Source organism: Sporothrix brasiliensis (assembly GCF_000820605.1).
Source record: "Sporothrix brasiliensis 5110 chromosome Unknown Cont17, whole genome shotgun sequence".
Lineage (NCBI taxonomy): Eukaryota > Fungi > Ascomycota > Sordariomycetes > Ophiostomatales > Ophiostomataceae > Sporothrix > Sporothrix brasiliensis.
Genome location: NW_024467136.1, coordinates 1316500 through 1334468, shown reverse-complemented (window position 1 = coordinate 1334468; position 17969 = coordinate 1316500). Strand labels below are relative to the sequence as shown.

The 17969-nt window shown below is 57.5% G+C and overlaps 7 protein-coding genes across 7 annotated transcripts; 5 read left to right on the top strand and 2 right to left on the bottom strand.

Annotated features, from left to right (window-relative positions):
• Positions 1–440: 440 nt before the first annotated feature.
• On the bottom strand, positions 441–3281 carry SPBR_02309 (uncharacterized protein; the record flags this gene model as incomplete). The annotated part of the gene is made up of 1 exon (XM_040760612.1): positions 441–3281. One exon carries the CDS (start codon positions 3279–3281, stop codon positions 441–443), a length of 2841 nt encoding a protein of 946 aa, XP_040620380.1.
• A 1431-nt stretch (positions 3282–4712) lies between these two features.
• Positions 4713–6332, top strand: SPBR_02695 (uncharacterized protein; the record flags this gene model as incomplete). Its single annotated transcript, XM_040760998.1, has 1 exon — positions 4713–6332. The coding sequence occupies one exon, from the start codon at positions 4713–4715 to the stop codon at positions 6330–6332; it is 1620 nt and encodes a 539-aa protein (XP_040620379.1).
• Positions 6333–7011: 679 nt separating this feature from the next.
• Positions 7012–8580, top strand: SPBR_02729 (f-box domain containing protein; the record flags this gene model as incomplete). The annotated part of the gene is made up of 1 exon (XM_040761032.1): positions 7012–8580. The coding sequence occupies one exon, from the start codon at positions 7012–7014 to the stop codon at positions 8578–8580; it is 1569 nt and encodes a 522-aa protein (XP_040620378.1).
• A 263-nt stretch (positions 8581–8843) lies between these two features.
• SPBR_03329 (uncharacterized protein) lies at positions 8844–9281 on the bottom strand (the record flags this gene model as incomplete). Its single annotated transcript, XM_040761631.1, has 2 exons — positions 8844–9001; positions 9071–9281. 2 exons carry the CDS (start codon positions 9279–9281, stop codon positions 8844–8846), a joined length of 369 nt encoding a protein of 122 aa, XP_040620377.1.
• Positions 9282–9957: 676 nt separating this feature from the next.
• Positions 9958–11090, top strand: SPBR_02953 (50S ribosomal protein; the record flags this gene model as incomplete). Its single annotated transcript, XM_040761256.1, has 2 exons — positions 9958–10189; positions 10258–11090. The coding sequence occupies 2 exons, from the start codon at positions 9958–9960 to the stop codon at positions 11088–11090; spliced, it is 1065 nt and encodes a 354-aa protein (XP_040620376.1).
• Positions 11091–12381: 1291 nt separating this feature from the next.
• Positions 12382–13598, top strand: SPBR_02905 (ligninase H2; the record flags this gene model as incomplete). Its single annotated transcript, XM_040761208.1, has 2 exons — positions 12382–13413; positions 13494–13598. The coding sequence occupies 2 exons, from the start codon at positions 12382–12384 to the stop codon at positions 13596–13598; spliced, it is 1137 nt and encodes a 378-aa protein (XP_040620375.1).
• A 2502-nt stretch (positions 13599–16100) lies between these two features.
• SPBR_02813 (uncharacterized protein) lies at positions 16101–17481 on the top strand (the record flags this gene model as incomplete). Its single annotated transcript, XM_040761116.1, has 2 exons — positions 16101–16185; positions 16256–17481. 2 exons carry the CDS (start codon positions 16101–16103, stop codon positions 17479–17481), a joined length of 1311 nt encoding a protein of 436 aa, XP_040620374.1.
• Between the last annotated feature and the right edge of the window lie 488 nt (positions 17482–17969).

Here is a 17969-nt window from a genome sequence, read left to right as displayed (position 1 = left end):
CTCGATTTGGTGAGTTCTTATTACCTGCTGCCAGTTTCTCATTCGCCAATTTGACAAACCGGAGCCGCCCGACTGCCGTTATGGTCCACTGGTCCACTGTAAGTTTGGGGGTCCATGTGTCGAGTCGCGCGCTGCAGAAGGGACGAAATAAAATCAGTAAGTAATCCAATAACATCAGACACACGATCTAGAACTAGAATCGTATCTAGCAGTTTGAATATATGGGACCTGCAATTCACTTCTTCCAAGTCAATTTTTTTTTGCATCTCCCTTCCAAGGCTCTTCCATTTCGACATCATTGCTCTCCTTGTTGTCCAAAATCCAACAAAATACCTCCCAAAATAATACGGCAAAGGCTCCCTCCATTCGCAAGATCATAAACGTGAAATTAAGAAACAAAAATACATTGACAACACTGCTCCCTCCCCTTCCACAGGCTCCTACGTCGAAAACTCATTGTTCGTCACCCAGTCGCCCGAGAACCAGCCGCCAAGATCGGTCGACCCGAAATTGTCCACATCGAGATCAAACGCGTCGAGCGCGGCGCCCGGTTGGTGGCTAGCCAGGCTGGGCTGCGGCGAGCCGGTAGAGCTGACACCGCTGACACCAGCCGGCGTCGGTGCTGCGCCGGCCGTGGTAGGCAGGCCGGTCAGCCCCATGCCACCTGCTGCGCCTGCTGTGGACGCGGATGCGGGTGCACCGGGAAGGCCGGTTGGGCCAGCTGCTGCGGCGGCGGCCGCTGCTGCCGCCATGTGGTTGTCAAAGGCGTCAAACATGACTGGCGGTGCACTGGACAGGCCCGGATGGGAGACCGGCTGCTGCAGCTGGTGTGGGTGCTGTGCGAGCTGAGGGGGAGGCTGCGGTTGCTGCGGTTGCTGCTGTGTTTGGGAGTACGGCGGTGGTCCTGCTGAGGCGGCTGCCCGTTGGCTGAGTCCGGGCAGCACGGGACTGGGTGCGGCTGTGGCCGTTGCGGCGGCAGCGGCAGCTATTGTGGCGGATGCAACTCCGTTGCTATTTCCATTTCCGTTGCGCCCCGGCTGCCGCATCATGGTCGAAATGTCGTCCTCCGTCTCCATGTGCAACACATCCGGCGTGCTGCGCCCGCTCGGTGCAATGTTGGCGGTGCTGAGCCCCTGCGTCATGAGCTTTTGCAGGTTCGCGCGGATGCGGATCGTCGCCGGCGTGGTGACGGTCCGCTCTAGCACCTGCGTGCACACGCCTGCGAGCTCGAGAAACGAGTCGTGCGGCACGGCCTGCGGGTCGTCTGGGTTGGTGCGGCTGATGTAGAAGAGCAGGCGGACGCACTGGTACAGGCAAATGGGCAAATCCAAATCGGTGGCCGGCACACCGTTTTCGAGTGTCAGCACGAGCCGGAACATGTCGGCCATGGCGCTGGCGTGCTCCAGGACCTGCTCGCGGCAGTGGCGCACCCATGTGGGGAACTGGTGCTCGAGCTGCGCGATGCACGGCGCCGGCAGGGCCTCCTGCAGGCCGACTAGGGCAAGGCGGTACAGCTCGCAGTGGCACTGCTCCCACCAGACGTGCGTCATCAAGAACACGCACAGACGTGGTGAGTAGGTGCGCAGGCGCACGTTGCCCTCGGACCAGCGGAAACTGACTGGCAGCCGGGCGGCAAAGTCGTCGAGCTCAGCGGCGATCTCGGCGACGCGGCCTGGGATGGAGGCCACATTGAAAGCGGTCACGTTCTCATCGATGGCCGTCGACGGCGACGAGGGCGGCGGTGTGCTCAGATTCGACGTGACGTCCTTGGTGTACTGCAGGATGCGCCCGCGGATGGAGCGAATGCGCACGTGCAATGCCAAAAAGCCAATGTCGTCGGGCAGTGGTGGCAGGCTGCCGTCGGCCAGGCGAGGTGGTGGGCGCAAGGGTTCGGTGCGCTCGGGTAGGTCAAACTCGAAATTGCGCTCATTACAGGGCAGCTGGATGTTCATGACGTCGGCGCGGTCTTCGGCGCGGTACGCCCACAGGCTAAAGTCGGCATATCCATTGGCCATGCTCGAGTCGATCATATACAGCGCCCACATGAGGCGACGGCGGGACTCGCGCGCCAGGAAACAGAGCCGGGGGTTCTCGTGGTTGAGGCGCAGCGCTGACGCGAACCGCGAGGCCACGCCGTGCAGCATAAAGGCCGACGAGAACCGGCCCGATAGCACGCGGTGGTGGATGACAAAGACAAGGGTCTGCAGGCCGAGCGTCGACGGCCGGTCCAGACGGCTGAGCACGAGCGCCTCGGCCTCGGCGATGCACTGCTTGCCGAGCTCGCGCGTGCCGGGGCCCAGATCCGTCATAAGCGACGTGATGCCGACAAGAGCGAGCAGCAGTGGGCGGTCGACGAGCCCTGCTCGGTACCGCTGCATGAGCGAGGCGCGGTGCAGAAAGGCAAAGGTGGGAATGTGGTGGATGTGGCGAAAGAATTGGTCAAACGTGCGCATGGCCAGCGCCTCGAGCACGTCGCTGGGACACGAGCGGGTCGTCAGCACGGTGGTGTCGACGCCCGCGCCGCCCGTCGACGCCGACGGCGGCCCTCCATGGCGTCCGAGGCCGCCTGCGTGGCCCGTGTGGCCTCCAGGCCCGGCACCGCCCATGGGCACATCGTCCATGTGGTCGGAGGACTCGCTGAGGCCGCGCTCAAAGCCATGCTGCTGTGATGGCGGCTCGCCACGACTGTCGCGGTTGTTGTCTCGGTCACGGTCGCCCGAAATCGATCCGGAGAGCACAGGGCTCATGCGTGTGCGCTTGCCTGGCCGATAGACACACTCGATGCCCAGCGTGCGGCACCGGTCGCACTGCGGCGTGCCGCCGGAGCAGCGGGCCTTGCGAGAGTGGCAGTTCTGGCATGCTTGTCGTGCGCGTCGCCGCGGGATCGCCAGCAGTGGGTCCGATGCGGTAGCTGTAGTTGAGGCGACCCTTGCACTGTTGTTGTTGGCGTCTGCCGAAAGAGCGCCGTCGGCGCCGCCGTGTTGACCTTTTGCATCAGCGTTCACTACGACAGCCGCGTCGTCAAACGAGCAGGGGAAGCCGAGGCGTTCGCAGTTGGAGCAAATGTCGCGGCGGCCGTCGCAGCGCACCTTGCGCGCGCGGCATGTGACGCATGTCTGAGACACTTTTTTGTTGGAGAGGTCGGCGGCGGAGGTTGTTGTTGTTGTAGCCGGTGCTTCTGTGGCCGGTGCCGTAGTCGGGGCCGTAGTCGATATCGCAGCGGGTACCACCGTCGTCCCGGCCGCCGTGGCTGCTGCTGCCGCCGTGGTTGGTGTCTCCATTCACGAGCACAAGTCGACGTCCATGCTCCGGCGGAGATATACCGGGAAGATGAAAACGGCGAGCGGAAGTCGGAGGCAGAAGGCGGGAGTCGGGGCGGCCGAGGACGAGGGCGGGGAAGACTCTGAGAGAGGGGCAGCGAGCAGCGTGAGGCGTGCGTGTCAAAAAGAAACAAGGAGGTGGGCGGTGACCTGGGGTGCTGAGCGGTCAATTGCTGTTTGTGTGCGAGGCTTTGATTTTGTGACGAGGTCCAAGTCGATGAGGAATTTTGGCTGGTAGTCGGCGTTGGTGACTTGCTCTCTATGGAAGGAGACTTGGCAAGAATTCAGCAGCAACGGCAAGAGCGCTTTGCGCCCCATCGCCTGTAATTAGAGCCTATCAGTGGGCAAAATATGCGGGGCCTGGTCCGGTGAAACTAAAGGTACAATGGGTATTCTGTAATGACAAAAGGGAAGGAGCGAGGCCGCCACCCGGTTAGCGCATGTGCGCTTCCACAACTTGCTGAAAGACGGAATCGGGAAGGAGGGGAGCGGCACGCCTCATGGCTCCAGTGGCCCCAACGGCCCCAGCGGCCTCTCACTAAAACGGAACGAGGCCGTTATGTGCATGCACGCTGTAACGCAGCACGAGTCATGCTCGGAAGCAACAGCTGTAAATGGTCGACAGCGCCTGCTAGTTTTCCGCAATATGCTCCTTCCTGGCGCGTTACAGTGCCAATATGCAGGTGCGGCCGGTGGAGCCAGCGGCTGCCGACACTGACACGACACGACTCCTTGACGGTTGCCGCCGATTGACCGAAAGCGGGCCTAAGCCCTGGTCTGGACGGCGTATTGCTTTGAAGACGGCGTATTCGTATGGCCGCGACTTGCTACACATTCAACCAACCAAGTCGAACGACGCCAGCAGATGTCAATTGGCGATGTTTTGACACCTGGAGGCCCTCCGTAATTGATTCAAAAATACGACGAAAACTTCAAGTTTTCCGAGGGTATGATTTCACAACGGCCTTATCGCGAACGATGCGATGACGACATATCGCTTTCCTGTGTCTCCCTTAATAAGCCTGGAATGTGCCGTGCGCCAGTCCCCAAAATGCCGGATGGTATCTCGACGTCTGGCATGTGCTGTTTCACTCCGTTGCCCGGCTGCCAAATCGCACCCCGAAACGACTATGGAATGTAAACGAGATGTCTAGTGAGGGGAACTCATTCGTTTGTCGTGGGTAGGCGTCCTTTTGTCGGCTTGTTTGGTTTGAGCAACGAAGCTTCACCTTTCCTGTGCATCACGAGAATTGCGGCTCTTGTCATCATCACGATGCCCACATGAATACGACGAGACACTCTCATCCAGATCGGGCCGTCCAAACATTGGACAAATCCCGACAAAACCGTCGACAAAGCCGTCGACAAAAGTAGCCGACGATTCTTCTCCGTATGGCGAGAGACGGCATCGATAAGGGTGTCTCCTTCAAATATCGCTTCAAGTGGCCACTCACCTCTTGGAAGCCGTCGGCCGCGGCAGGGCCCGTCACCACGCCGCCATGGCTGCCGCTACCCAAGATTGTCATGGCCTCTTTCGGGCTCAACCTGCTCATGATTCTCATCGGCCTGGTTGTGTCGGGCCTCGAGCTTGGCGGCACGATTGTCGTCAACACCAAAGCCAGTGGTCTCACCGAGAGTCTGGTCATGATCTCGTGCATCTTTGGCCTGGTCTATATGATCTGCTACATGCTGGTCTCGCGCCGGCCGGATCCCTTTGAGGGCAGCAACAACCGCGCCCGAACGCCGCGGCACACCAAGATCATTGTGCTGGGCCGCATCACCATTGTGCTGTGGTCCGTGTCGCTGCTGGCCTCGGCCATTACTTTGAGCACGCGGCCGGCGGCCGGTGGATCGTCTACCACGCCGCTGCAAGCAGGTCTGGCCACGGCCGCCATCAATTGCTTGGACATGACCATTGTGCAGGTTGTGGTAGAGCGCACCTTGCAGCCGTTTGTGCTCCCCTGGATCACGCCGCCCATCCCGGAGGGCCAGACGTCCGCCGCAAAAGCCCTGATTGACGGTATACTGGGTGACGGCATCTCGGGCCACCCTTATGCTGCGTCAAGCAGTGGTGCTGAAAGCGGTGGCGGCGCATTAGCACGCATCCCAAGCCGAACGTCGAGTGAAGAGGAAGCCGAAGAGGACGAGGAGGAGGAAGAGGAGGAGGAAGAGCCCGCCCCGCCCCCTGCCCCTATCCCATCCAAACGAAAACGAAAAACACGCGTCACCATCCGCGAAACCAGCGACGACCTCAACGTCTCCACCAGCACCCTCGGCCCGCCGCCCTCCGTGCCGTCCTACAGCAACGAGCCCTTTGCCATGCCCAGCTCCGGCAGCACCCTGGTTGAGCGCCAGGAGCTCTGGAGCCGCGTCGACGAGGGCGCCGTCAAACCTTCATCCATCAAACTGCCGCCCCCGCCGCCCATGCACCAGAACAGCTTCGCTCCTGCCGCTGGCTCGTACATCCTGCCCGTGCCGTCGCCCATGGGGCACTTTTACCCGCCTCAGCCGACGTATATGTCGTCCACGGCCCAAATTCCGAGCCCCGGGCCCGTTCCCGTGATGACGCCCATGCCGCCACGACCGCCGCTGTCGCGAACGTCGGCCAGCGGGTTTCCCCGTTACAGCGCGGCGCCCATGGTCAACACGAGCAATGCGCCGCCCGCGTTTGGTGTCATGGGCACACGGCCGCTGTACGAGGCGGGGCGAATGCACTCGTACACGGCCTATATCAACAGCCTGCATGGAAACGGAACCATTGCGGAAGAAGAGCAGACCGTGGACGACAGCGGTGTCGGTGGCAGTGGCAGTGGAGGCAGCACCAACGGCGAACGGTCGGACGGGACCCGCAGTGTGCCGGTGCCCATGGGCGCACGGCCACCGCCGCCGCGGCCCATCCGAGGTCGAAAAATGTTTAACAAGGCCATCCAGGACCTTAAAGCGTCGAACAAGCGCGAAGAGCCGATCTGGGATGACTACAGCACCATCCGTGTGCCGGGGTCATATGTGTAATTGGCAGACGGCTGGGGGCGTTTTACGTGTTCTTGGTGTTTCCTCGAGTGGTTTCTTGTCTCATTTTGCGGTAATCGATTGCATAAGCGCGTTCGTTGGTTTGGGTACCTTGACAATTAGCAATTGACAACGTCTGAACGTTAGAGTGTGGGACAATCCGTTTGCACCACGAAGCTTTTCCCCTGTTCTGTGTGGCTATCCAAGCCTGGTTTTTGTTTACGGAAAGTGCAACTAACTTGCACTCTTGCCCAGTCGTTTAGAACGCACGAAGCGTGCTGAAAACAACGCCAACTGCGGGGATCCAGTGCCTCTGTCAGCCTTGTCACTGTTTAGGCACCAAGCCCACCTTTACCCCCGACGTCCCCACCGTTTGCAACGTTATTGCAGGCAGCCGAGCGCCAAACTTCTATTGAGCAAATCCAGTGGCCCTTTATTAATACAAACGACAGAGCTCGCTGCGCTCGCCCGAGGTCAACGTGCAGACATGTTGATGATGGTTTGATGTACATGTTGATGTTCTGCATCCTTCCGTTCAGTGCTTTGTCGCTTCATCTTCTGTCGTCGTCACTTTGTGTTGTAGTGGGACTTGCGAATAGCTTCACTTCTTGTGTCTCGTTGCTCCGTTTTCTTTTCCTTTCTTTTCTTTTCCAAATTCTATATTCGCCAACAGACCGCCATCATGGACATCGCCTTGGACAACTCTTCGCAGCCCCTGGAGAGGCTGCCGATCGAGATGCTCCTCCGCATCACACGGCACCTCTCGACCACCGACCTCTGCAGCGTCCGCCTGGTCTCACGCACCATCGAGCGCGCCCTTTTCCACTCCTTCAGCCACGAATTCTTCCGCCGCAAGCAATTCATGCTCACGGACTTCAGTCTGCAGACGCTCCTGGACATTTCCCAGCACCCGACTCTGAGCCAAACGTTGCAGCATGTCTCCTTTGGCCTTGACAGGTTCCCGAACAAGCTCATCGAGAAATTTGATTCGGAAGAAAAGACAATCGTGTTCCAGATTGCCATGGGACAGCAAATGTCTCTGGCGTGCACCGGCCGGGGCGTGGACATGCTGGCAGCGGCTTTTGCCAACCTGCCGAATCTCCAGACCGTCGACATACGCGACTTTGACTCGCGCACGCGCTTCCGCGACGGGCCCTCGCGGGCCTGGCACAGCTACGGCTATGCCACGGTTCTCAAAGAGATGGGCGAGGGATCGATTCTGCTACGGCACGATGTCACCTTTGCTTCAGAGACGTTTTCGATGATCTTAGCCGCCCTCGCCAAGGCCAACGCCGTGGCCGGCGTGCGGCCATCAAACCTCAATGTGATGCTGCGTGCGCGCCGTTTTGGCCTGACAGCGCGAGCCTTTGATCTGACCGTAGCACCGGGCACCAATCCCGCGCCAATGCTAGCCGTTGTGTCGGGATTGAAGCAGCTGCAACTAGACGTCAACTTCCACACGGATCCGAATTTCAACCATGTGCTAGCGTTCTTAGCTGCGGGAACACGGTACCAGCCTGTTAGCATCGCCAGTCTACCCTTCCACGCCTTTTTGGCACAGGCCATCAACGTCGAGTGGCTGCGCCTCAACCTGCAAAACTGCAAGATGCGCCGCGCCGACGTCTTTATTTCTTATCTAGGCAAACCGTTGCCAGATTGGTATCCGTTTCTTACGTCTCCGTCTTCGTCGTCTTCGACGTCATTGTTCTCCCCGACTCCGTCTCCGTCCGTCACCCTCCCACCAGGGTTGCGGCGCCTCGAACTAGGCCACACGGAGATGTCCGTACCTCACTTGCTCCGCCTGCTCCGCCGCATACGACTGCTCAACTCACTGTCCCTATGGAACATTGCACTCGGCGACCCTGACAACACGACCTACCCGCCAGCCATCTGGACGGGCTTCCTGGAAGAACTGGCTATCGACCCACTGGCCAACAGGCTCCGCGAAATCTCCATTGACAACCCACGCCAGTTGTCCAGTGTCAACGCGTCCTTCTCGGACCCTGTCCTCTTTGACGGGGCCACGTCGTGCAAGCACAACGCCGGGCAGGCCGAGCCTATGAGAGCGTACCTTTTGAAACTCGCAAAGACTGCCAAGGTGGAAATTCCTCCCGCAAACAGCGACATTGAAGACGAAGAGGGCGACTCCGAAGATGAGGAGGAGGAGGAAGAAGAAGAAAATGATGATGGGGCGAACCATGTTGACGACAACGGCAACAACGACGATAACAGCGGCAGCGACGATGACTGACGATAATGACCCTGGTGCCATAACATAGGATGAAGCCTTTGCATTTATTTTTAGAGTGACGCGGCAACCGTTACTGTCCATGGAAAGCTCTAATTGTGGTGGAATTTCACTGCATTTTTGTTCTTCTCTCATATTCCCTGCAAATCATGCAATTCCTGTATTTGTAGAAATCTGTTATGCAAGTCCTTTCGCTATAAAATGTATAACCATACGAAACGTTGACTCCGTCCATATGTCCCTGATCCGTGTTCTCTCCCTCTCTTTTACAGCATACCTTTTCGTGCCAGCTCAATCTTGCGCGCCGCCTCGCCCTCCTTGAATCCACCGCGCGACACACACAGCCGGTTGCCCTCGGCCAGCTCAAACTTGTCCTCGATGCTCGGGAACGGGCACGGGCAGTGGTGGGCAAAGTGGACACACGCTGCAAAGCAGTTAGAAGGCCGTGGACAATAGAGTATATTACAAGAGGGGAAGAAATCGAAAGGCCTACCCAGGGTGTCTGGACACAGATATTTGTCGCAGTGCATCTTCTCGACGTTGCCCCGGTACCACGCCGAGTCGCTCGGCACGTTCTGCGGGTCGTTGTGCTGCTGGCCGCCGCCGCCGCCAAACATTTGGTCGAAGAAGCCAAACTGCGCAAAGGCGACATGCGCATAGAGAAGGGTCAGCGCCCAGGCAAAGAGGGTGGAGCGTGCAAACATGGTGGTTATGGGAGAGGCAGTAACGATGTCCGTCGGTAGGTGCAGGGCGTTGTGCTGAGTCGTGGTTGAGACACGCAATCGATGTGGATGGAAGTCAAATCGAAGAGGTTTGATTGTTGACGTAGCGCCAACGAAGGGCTGAGGTGCAGAAGACCAGCTCAGTGAGCCAGCTGGCCAGAACGGCAGGCGCAAAAGACCCCTGGAAAAGGTGGAGCCCCGCATAAATGGCCAAATACAACAGAGAACCGCTCGGAATAAAAATGTATTAGGTAATCACGGATACCCTGAGTTCAAGCTCATGGCAGGAGCACAGTAAGCGTTAGACAAATTATTTTACTTTGAACAATTCCATTCTACAATATGTCGTACAATGCTGTGAACAAGACGATCCTCGACGTTCATAATAGATATCTCAAGTTGACACGGCCAGAGTTCGAGTTCCAATCACGCTAGTCCAAAAAAGCTCACTGGGGAGTGACCAAAAACGACGTTCCAATTTGAAGGTCACGTGCAGCTGGTGTTCTTTGAAATTTTTACTCTACCCGAGAAAACAAACCTCCGGCGATTGGATTGAACTCTTTGGTGAACGTTTGCGTTTGCGACCACGACGACGTCCGACAACAAGCTCCCTCCCGAGCGGACTCCACGCGACCGATTGGTTCCGACCGCAAAATCAATGCGCCTTATGCAGCTGCGGCTGCCCATCCGGGCAGCCGTGAAGCGGCCAACAGCGACGCCATTAATCACGGCTTCAACGGCGACGGCAGCACCAACTGGCTGCAGCAGTCTTTTGGCTGCCAATACCGCCGTCGAGGGTCAGCGTTTTGCGTCCGTCAAGGCGCAGGGCGCTTACCGGGTGACGTTCAAGAAGACGATCCCCAAGAAGATGGGCGCCAAGCGCGTAGGGGGTGAGTTCCGGTTGTTGCGCCGAGTCGTGATGCCCAACCGCAGTGCTTGTCACCGCTAACCTTTTCAGACCAATACGTCCTGCCCGGCACAATTATCTACAAACAGCGCGGCACGCTCTGGTTTCCCGGCGAAAATACCATCCTCGGCCGCGACCACACCATCCACGCCGCCGTCGCCGGCTACGTCAAATACTACCGCGACCCCCACAAGCACCCTGACCGCCAGTACATTGGTGTCACCTTTAACCGCAACGATACCTTGCCGTACCATCCTCACGCCGCCCGCAAGCGGCGGCTCGGCATGGTGGCCGTGCCCCGCAAGCCCCAACCCACGTTCGAGCCCTTGACGCGGAGTGGTATCCCGCGGCGTGTGATTCGCAGGGCGGGCGTCATTGAGGCCAGTGCAGAGCCACCCGACAGCGCCGAGGCGAAGGAGAACCCCGACGTGGCGGCTGTGGAGGCGGCCGAGGCGGCCGCCAACGGGCCCTCCAGCTCCAGCTCCAGCTCCAAATACCAAAAGGGCGGCGAGACCAAGGCGGCACGGGCAGCACGCCGGTGGAACGCGTACATTCGCATCAAGCGGTCGAACCGCGTGCTGTTCGTGGGCAAGAACTACCAGTACCGCGAATCCAACTTCCAGATTGGCCGTCTGATGGGCACGCACAAGGGCAAGACGCCCGGCACACAGCGCTACGGCAGCCGCCGCGCCATTCTGCGGCACCGGAGGAAGAAGCGAGACGAGCAGCTGCGGATAGACAGAGAGCTGGCACGGCAGCAGCACATGATTTCGGCGGATAAGTCCAACCAAAACACTGGCAAGGCGTCCAAGAAGATGGCCAAGGCCGAGAAGAAGGCCAAGGAAGCCTCCAAGAAGGTGGTGCACAGCGGCCGGGTTGTGTAGACTTTTACGGAGGGTGGGAAAGAAACTGGGAGGCAGATAGAGGTGGCTTGGATATGCCACCGCCCAAAACAAATACGAAGTGTACGATCATGTAGGCACAAAAAAAAAAAAAAAAAAAAAAAAAAAAAGAGAGAGAGAGAGAGAACGGCAATAACTTCCTTTTATTTTCTCCAGTGATAAATTCCCAGAGCATTCGTTCCGTGCAGTTGGGCCAGCCACCGCAGGCTAAGCACTAGAAGGCTCGATATGACTGCAGGACACCAGCCGTGTCCAGATCGGAAAGCGCCATTGTGTGAAGTAAACTGGCTGGTGTTGAGCAACTGTATAAAAACACTGCTGTCTTCTTTGTGACAACGCATAAGGCAATATATTGCATCTGGGGGGCGCGGTTTATGGTTTGTGAGCTTAGGTGGTTTCGGTTAATTTATTCGGCTATGCCTACCAGAGTTGGCGGTTTGGCCGGCTGGCCCGCCGTCTTTCTCACGGCACAGCTCTTGGGCGATTCAGCCACATCCATTAATCAGCCGCCGCCACATCACGATGTCAACAAACAGAAAGCATTAATAGGTAGGAAGGATTTATCGGTCAGGCTGGTTTTATCTTTGAAGGCTGTCTGCCCCTTCGTGGCCTAATAGTGTAAGTATTGACTTCAAATGTCGGGGCCGAACTTGAGGCTTTTTATTTTATTTTTATTTTTGGATTATTATTTCGCATTCAACGTTACTTATAAGTGTCGTGCGCTTTTTTGTAAACACAAAAATAATAAAACCAACTACAATCTTTACAAGATGTATGCCATACCCAACCTCACTATCTTTAGAAAAACCACAGCTTGCAGGCGATGTACCCAATCACCTCACGTAGATGCCCGTTTCATCAATGTATTAGCTGTTCAGCCTCCTCTCTGATGACTGCATCACGTCTTCAAAGGGCTGGCCCGCCATGCCTCGTCTGCCACCTTGTCATGCTCGTCGAGTTTGCCTCCCAAACCAGCTGCATGCACACACATATCTGGTTGTGCTCTTGTGTATATATGAATGCCGATGCTTAGCTCTCGACGAGATGCCATGGAACGATGGAAAACATCCAAGCAACGACAGTCGATCACGAGCCACGAGTACGAATCACGAAACACAAAAGTACAGAGCAACGCCACTTGGGATACCATAACAAGCGAATAAATATAAGTGACTCGAGAAGCCCTCTTTTGACGATACAACAAAGGCCTCCTCGGATACGTAACCACTGCAATTTCTTTTTTTCACGCTCCTGTTCACGATTCATTACTACGATGAGGTCGCTTACCACTTCCGCCCTCCAACTCTTGGCTGCCGGCCACGTGGTTACAGCGTACCCCGGTATGGGCAGGCTGTTGGCCGACTTACAGAAGATGCAGCGCCACGAGAGCCAGCTCGGGGCCCGCGCCCCGGCCGGCTTTCTGGGCTCGACCACCATCCTCGGTGATCTTGCCAACTTGCCCGACTCGGCCCTAACGCCTGTTGGCGCGAACATCAAGGCCGTCCTGTCGGGCAACGGCGGCCAGCCGCTTGGCGACGGAATTCCAGAGTACGATGCGCCAGGCCCGCTGGGATCGGATGCTTGCACAGCCGACGCCTGCTGCGTGCACAAGTACGCCATGCTCGACATGTACTCTCTGTTTAGCGACCCGGCCTCGGGCGGCTGCTCGCCCCTCGCCCGCGGCGCCATCCGTCTGGGCTTCCACGATGCGGCGGCCTGGGACACCGGCGCTGGCTACGGCGGCGGCGGGGCCGATGGTTCGATTGTGCTGTCGCCGGCCGAGCTGGCACGGCCCGTCAATGCAGGTCTGCAGGCCATTGCCAATCAGACATGGGCATGGTACGAGCGGTACCACCAGCACGGCGCGTCCATGGCCGATCTGATCCAGCTAGGTGCCATGACGGCCGTGACGGCCTGTCCTGGCGGCCCCCGCATGCGGTTTTATGTGGGCCGCGCCGACAACACGAATGCGGCGCCGGACAACATGCTCCCGGACCCGACCAGCGGAGCCGACACGATTGCCGCCCTGTTTGCGGCCAAGACGATCTCGCCTGGCGGACTGGCCGCCTTGATTGGGGCGCACACGGTGAGCCAGCAGTTTAGCATGGCGCCGGCACAGGCGGGGGCCGGCCAGGACCCGACGCCAGGCGTGTGGGACAACCTGTACTACAGCACGACGCTCGCAGCCACGGCACCGGCGGGCGTCTACCGGTTCCCGAGCGACGTGGCGCTGGCGCAGTCTGCGGGTGCGGCTTCGTCGTTTCAGTTCTTTGGGACCCAGGCCGGGCGGTCGACATGGCAGACGGTGCGTATTGCTTGCCCTCTTTCCCGTTTGCCTCTTCTTTGTCGGGGACGCAGCTAACGCTTGTACCTTGTTTGCCGTAGGCCTTTGCGTCAGAATATCTCCGGATGAGCTTGCTGGGTGTTTACAACATCAACAGCATGACCGACTGCACACACGTGCTGCCGCAATCGACCTTTCAAGGCTGAATGTGCGTCCGGCGCTGGCGCGAGGTGCTGGGTGAGATCTTTCAGCAGTGTGTCCCTTTGCTCGTTTCCCCCTTCTTGTGCAATTTCAGGCCGCAGCTGGCTGGAATGCACGTTAGCGCTCATGATCTCCTGGAGGACACTCTCCCGTGTTTCTGAGATTCTTCCTTTTTGATCGGCCCTGATCGGCCCTTGGGTTGCCGGTGCCGCTTTAGCGAGGCAGATAGAGCTTGTTGGTCTTGTCTGACGTGCCCTTTCTTTTCTCCTTCCCCCTATTCCATTCTGAGCGTTTTCGAATCGTTCGGGGCCTGCTCTTTGTTTGTTGGTTTCATTCTTCGCCCGGTTCTTCATCTCGGATCGGCACTGCGCAGACTTTCGTATTCTTCTTTCACCTTGTTCCCTCGCGGCGCTCTGCTCACTTCTGTTGGTTGGGCTTCGAGTCCTGCTGCCTGCTTAAGGCCCTGCCCTCATTTTGGCCGCAGTCTGGTTGCATGGAGGCGGTTTCTTGTCCATGCTTGCCCTGTTTCTTCTTTTGTGGTTGTTTCTGAGGCGTTTTAACTGGTGGTCCAGCGCAGCGTATCATTTCCATGCATCATTTTTCGGTTCCGACCTGACAGAACTTTATGATCAATGAATCAATGACTTTCCATATGCTCTGTTTCGTCATCATGTACTCCATACTCGTACTGTGCTTTCCTGCGACCAATCTGGTCGCAAGTGCTTGGTTGCAAGTGCTTCGTCGTACCCTGTATCTCCACCCAGTTCAGCTGACGCGAGGCACAAAACCCATAAACAGGGCCAGAAAGGAGCACGACGCGTTCGATGCCGGGCGGAGTCTCTCAGTACACCTGGAGCCAGTCAGAGCAGGCTACGGGACGGGTAGAAAAGTGGAGTCTGTGGTTGAGCGAGACACACAAGGACACGCGCTGATTGGCTGTAATTGGACACGACGCGCTCTGATTGGCTCATACAGTCCTTTGGCCCTGCAAGCATTTTAGCACTAATGCTGGTCCCAATTTGGGCCGGCGAATGGAAGGGCAGCTTTGTGGCCTCGAATGACACAAAGGGGGCCTCAAAGTGCAAAAATGGGCATACGGAACATGGCACACGGACAGGCTCGACAGGTTCTGGAGGTCGCCCGGCTGCGCGACCGTTCGCCAACGCAGCAGTGCAGGACTCAAGTCGTACTTTCGTAAATTGAATTCTCCCCTCTTTTTGTCTACGTGAGACCTTGGACCATCCCTTGCGTCCGTCTTGCCTGCTTGCCCTCCGAGCTTCCTTGTTCCTCAGCTCTTCCGTCGGTTAGCAAACGGCTCGACCTTGTACTTCAAGCACGGCGGGGCAGTCCACCGATCGTAAGGTATTTTTCTGTGGTTCGATCATCGAGTCCGAGCGCGTCGAGCTTTGATTTCATCTCTGCTTCTACTTTTCTGGCTTCGCCCCGTTGTTCGACCTCTTACAAAGACCTGCAGGAAGGCGCTTCTTCGTCCATGCAACGCATGCCTCCCCTTCTCGTGCTTGCCAGAGCCTTCAGGCATCCCTCGTCGCTGCAAGTTTACTGGATGAGAGACGTTGATTATTGTCTGAGGCTCTTGAGATCGTTTATCAGCTTCTCCGCCTCTGCCCATGTCACTTTCCTGTCACGTCAGAGCTCCTGCACTCTTCGTCTCGTCATTGCCTGATTCTGCCATTGCTCCTGCCTCTGCCAGTAGCCATCGTCGTAAGATCTTTCCGTATTCGTAGTGCTCACAATGCTGGTGCACTGGTCCCTCATGAGCAGGTGCCATGCATCACTCTTTCCTTTTTGGTTTGGCAAGGCGTGGAACGAAACTTGGCCCCAGGCAGGCCAAAACCCAGAGCAAGGTCGCGGCCACATTCATTCGTACGCTCTTGCCGATTGAGCAGTCACTGCCCAGGAAGGAGCCAGTTCCACTGTTCCAGGGTTTGGCCGTTTTGGCTCATTCATGGGCCCAAGACGCCGGCCAAGTGCTGCAACCACTGTCAAATTTTGGACGCCAACACGCGACGCCCTCTTGACGCCCTCGTTCCTCTCGTCGCCAGTCCTTCCTTCCCCCTTTCCCTCCCTCGTCTCCCCTTCTACCCCCCTCTCCTTCCCTTTAGCCCTCCCTCTGTCCCATATGCCCTTGAAGCCCCATCTCTATTGTCTGTCTCTTACTCTTATTCTTTTCTTACTCGGGTCTTTTTCTCTTTTGCACTTTATTTCCTGTCTGGATTCTATTCTTCTTCTCCCTCCCGCTCTCTTATTACGGTTAACCTCTCTCCCTTTCCTTTGCATTCCTTCGTGCTTGCACGTCTCTCTCCCTTTCGTCGACGACAACTTTATTCATAACGTGCTTTATCCTCGACCTGAAGCATATCTCAGCTCTCGAAACCGACATCTCTTGATCGGTCCGGCTTCATCCTAGTCACAACTCGTCAACCCGACCTCGGCACGAAAAAGTCACCGTTTTTGTCTCTTCACTCTTTTATCACCAACTCGACACAATGGCGACGATTGCTCGGCAGCCGTTTGCTCCCCTCGACGGGGCTCGGCTTCAGGCTCTGACGAGCACAAAGAACAGACAGAATGGTACGCTCGAGACGCGTTCTATCTGCATATCTACATTCGTACGTTGGCACGTCAAACTAACAATCACCAGCTGCTCAGTCACTCGCTTCCAAGAGAAAGGCCCCGACGTGGACCGAGGCCGAGGACGTCGAGAACGTTGACCCGCAACTGTCGGCCAAGCGTTCCAAGGGCGCTGATGGCTCAGCTCCGGCCGCCGGCAGCATACTCAAGAAACCGGCTTTCACGCTCACCAAGGCCAACATGAACGTGTCGTCTGTTGCCAACATCTTCGACGTCAAGTCGTCGTCACTCTCGTCTTCGCCCCGCACCATGCTCAAACCCCGGGGCCCTTCCGCCAAGTCTGCGGCCATGAAGATCAGCACCAGCCCCATCCGCATGTCGACCTCACCGATTGGCTCGTCTCTGTCCTCGTCTCTGTCCGGCCGCACCCCCCGCGCATCTCGCCGTGGCGGTCTTCTCACCAGCAAGCGCCGTGCCGCCTCCAACCTGAGCCGCTCGTCACCCACAGCCACCGGTGCCGCCAACTTTGGCTCTGCCGCACCCTTCTCGCTTGACGCCGCCCTCAAGGGCACCTTCTCGTCGTTTGACACGCGCCTGGCCTCGTCGGCTCTTGTCCCGCCCAGCCTGTCGCCCCTGGACGACGCCTCCGGCATGAGCACTTCATGGTTCTTTGACATTCACGAGGACACGCCAGAGCAGGAAATGACCAACCTGCTGCAGCACAGCACCTGTGTCCTGGACATTAGCAGCGACGAGGAGTCGGAGCTAAAGGCACGCCGCGAGCGCGCCGAGGGCCGAGACAAGGAGAACATCCCGCCGCCCAACGATGTGAGCCAGACCAGTGCCGCCCGTGCAGAAGCTACCTCGGCCACAGCCAACACGGATGAGATGTCTGTGGACAAGGCACGCAACCCGCTGTCGCAGCTCAATGCGGCTGACTACTACGCCGATGGCTGTGACGAGGCGTCGGTCGTTCTGGTGGCATCGGACGAACCCGAGGGGGAGGAGCAGCAGCAGCAGCAGCAGCTTGCCCAGAGCATTGATGCTGTTGCCGCTGCCACTACCACGGCCGCTGTGGAGGCTTCTGCGGAGACGGTGTCTGAGGTTGTTGAGGCTGCCACGGCCAAGGCCACGGAGTCCGAGGCCGTCGTTCTGGAGGAGACGACCAACGTCGAGGACATTATGACGAACCGGGAGAACCCTGCCTGTGAGGCCGCTCTGTTGGAGCCAATAGACGGTACTGGCGAGAGCTTCCAGCTGTGGGAGAGCGGCAGCCAAAAGGATGGAGACCTGTAGAGACAACGGACGATCCCTACTCTCCTTGACTGTCTTTCGTTTCCTGCTTTTGTTCCTCTTGCCTTTTATCGTTTTATACCATTCTTAATTTCTGGCTCCCACGGGTTTTGGGGTTTCCTTTTGCCATATTTCTCTTATATCGTCGGTTTTACGGTCTGGGTCTGGCTTGCGCCTCATTGCAAAGGGGAAACTTGGTCTTGGGTTGGATTTTGCTTTCTACTGCAATTTACGGCGCTTTGGGTTTGTCTTTCTTTCTTTTTTTTGGTTTTTGTGCTCATTCCGTCTTTTTCTGCGGTTACGGATCTATTTTGCAACGAAGTTATGCAGATTATGTACGCCAGCAAACATTGAATGGCTTCTCATCAATACAACGGTTGCTTGATTCTTCAAATTTCTTGATCTTCTACTTGGTTTATTTATTTACTGCTTTCCTTTTTTCTCTTTGGTCTCGGAACTTCCCACCTTGTCACCCTGACACTGCTCGCCCA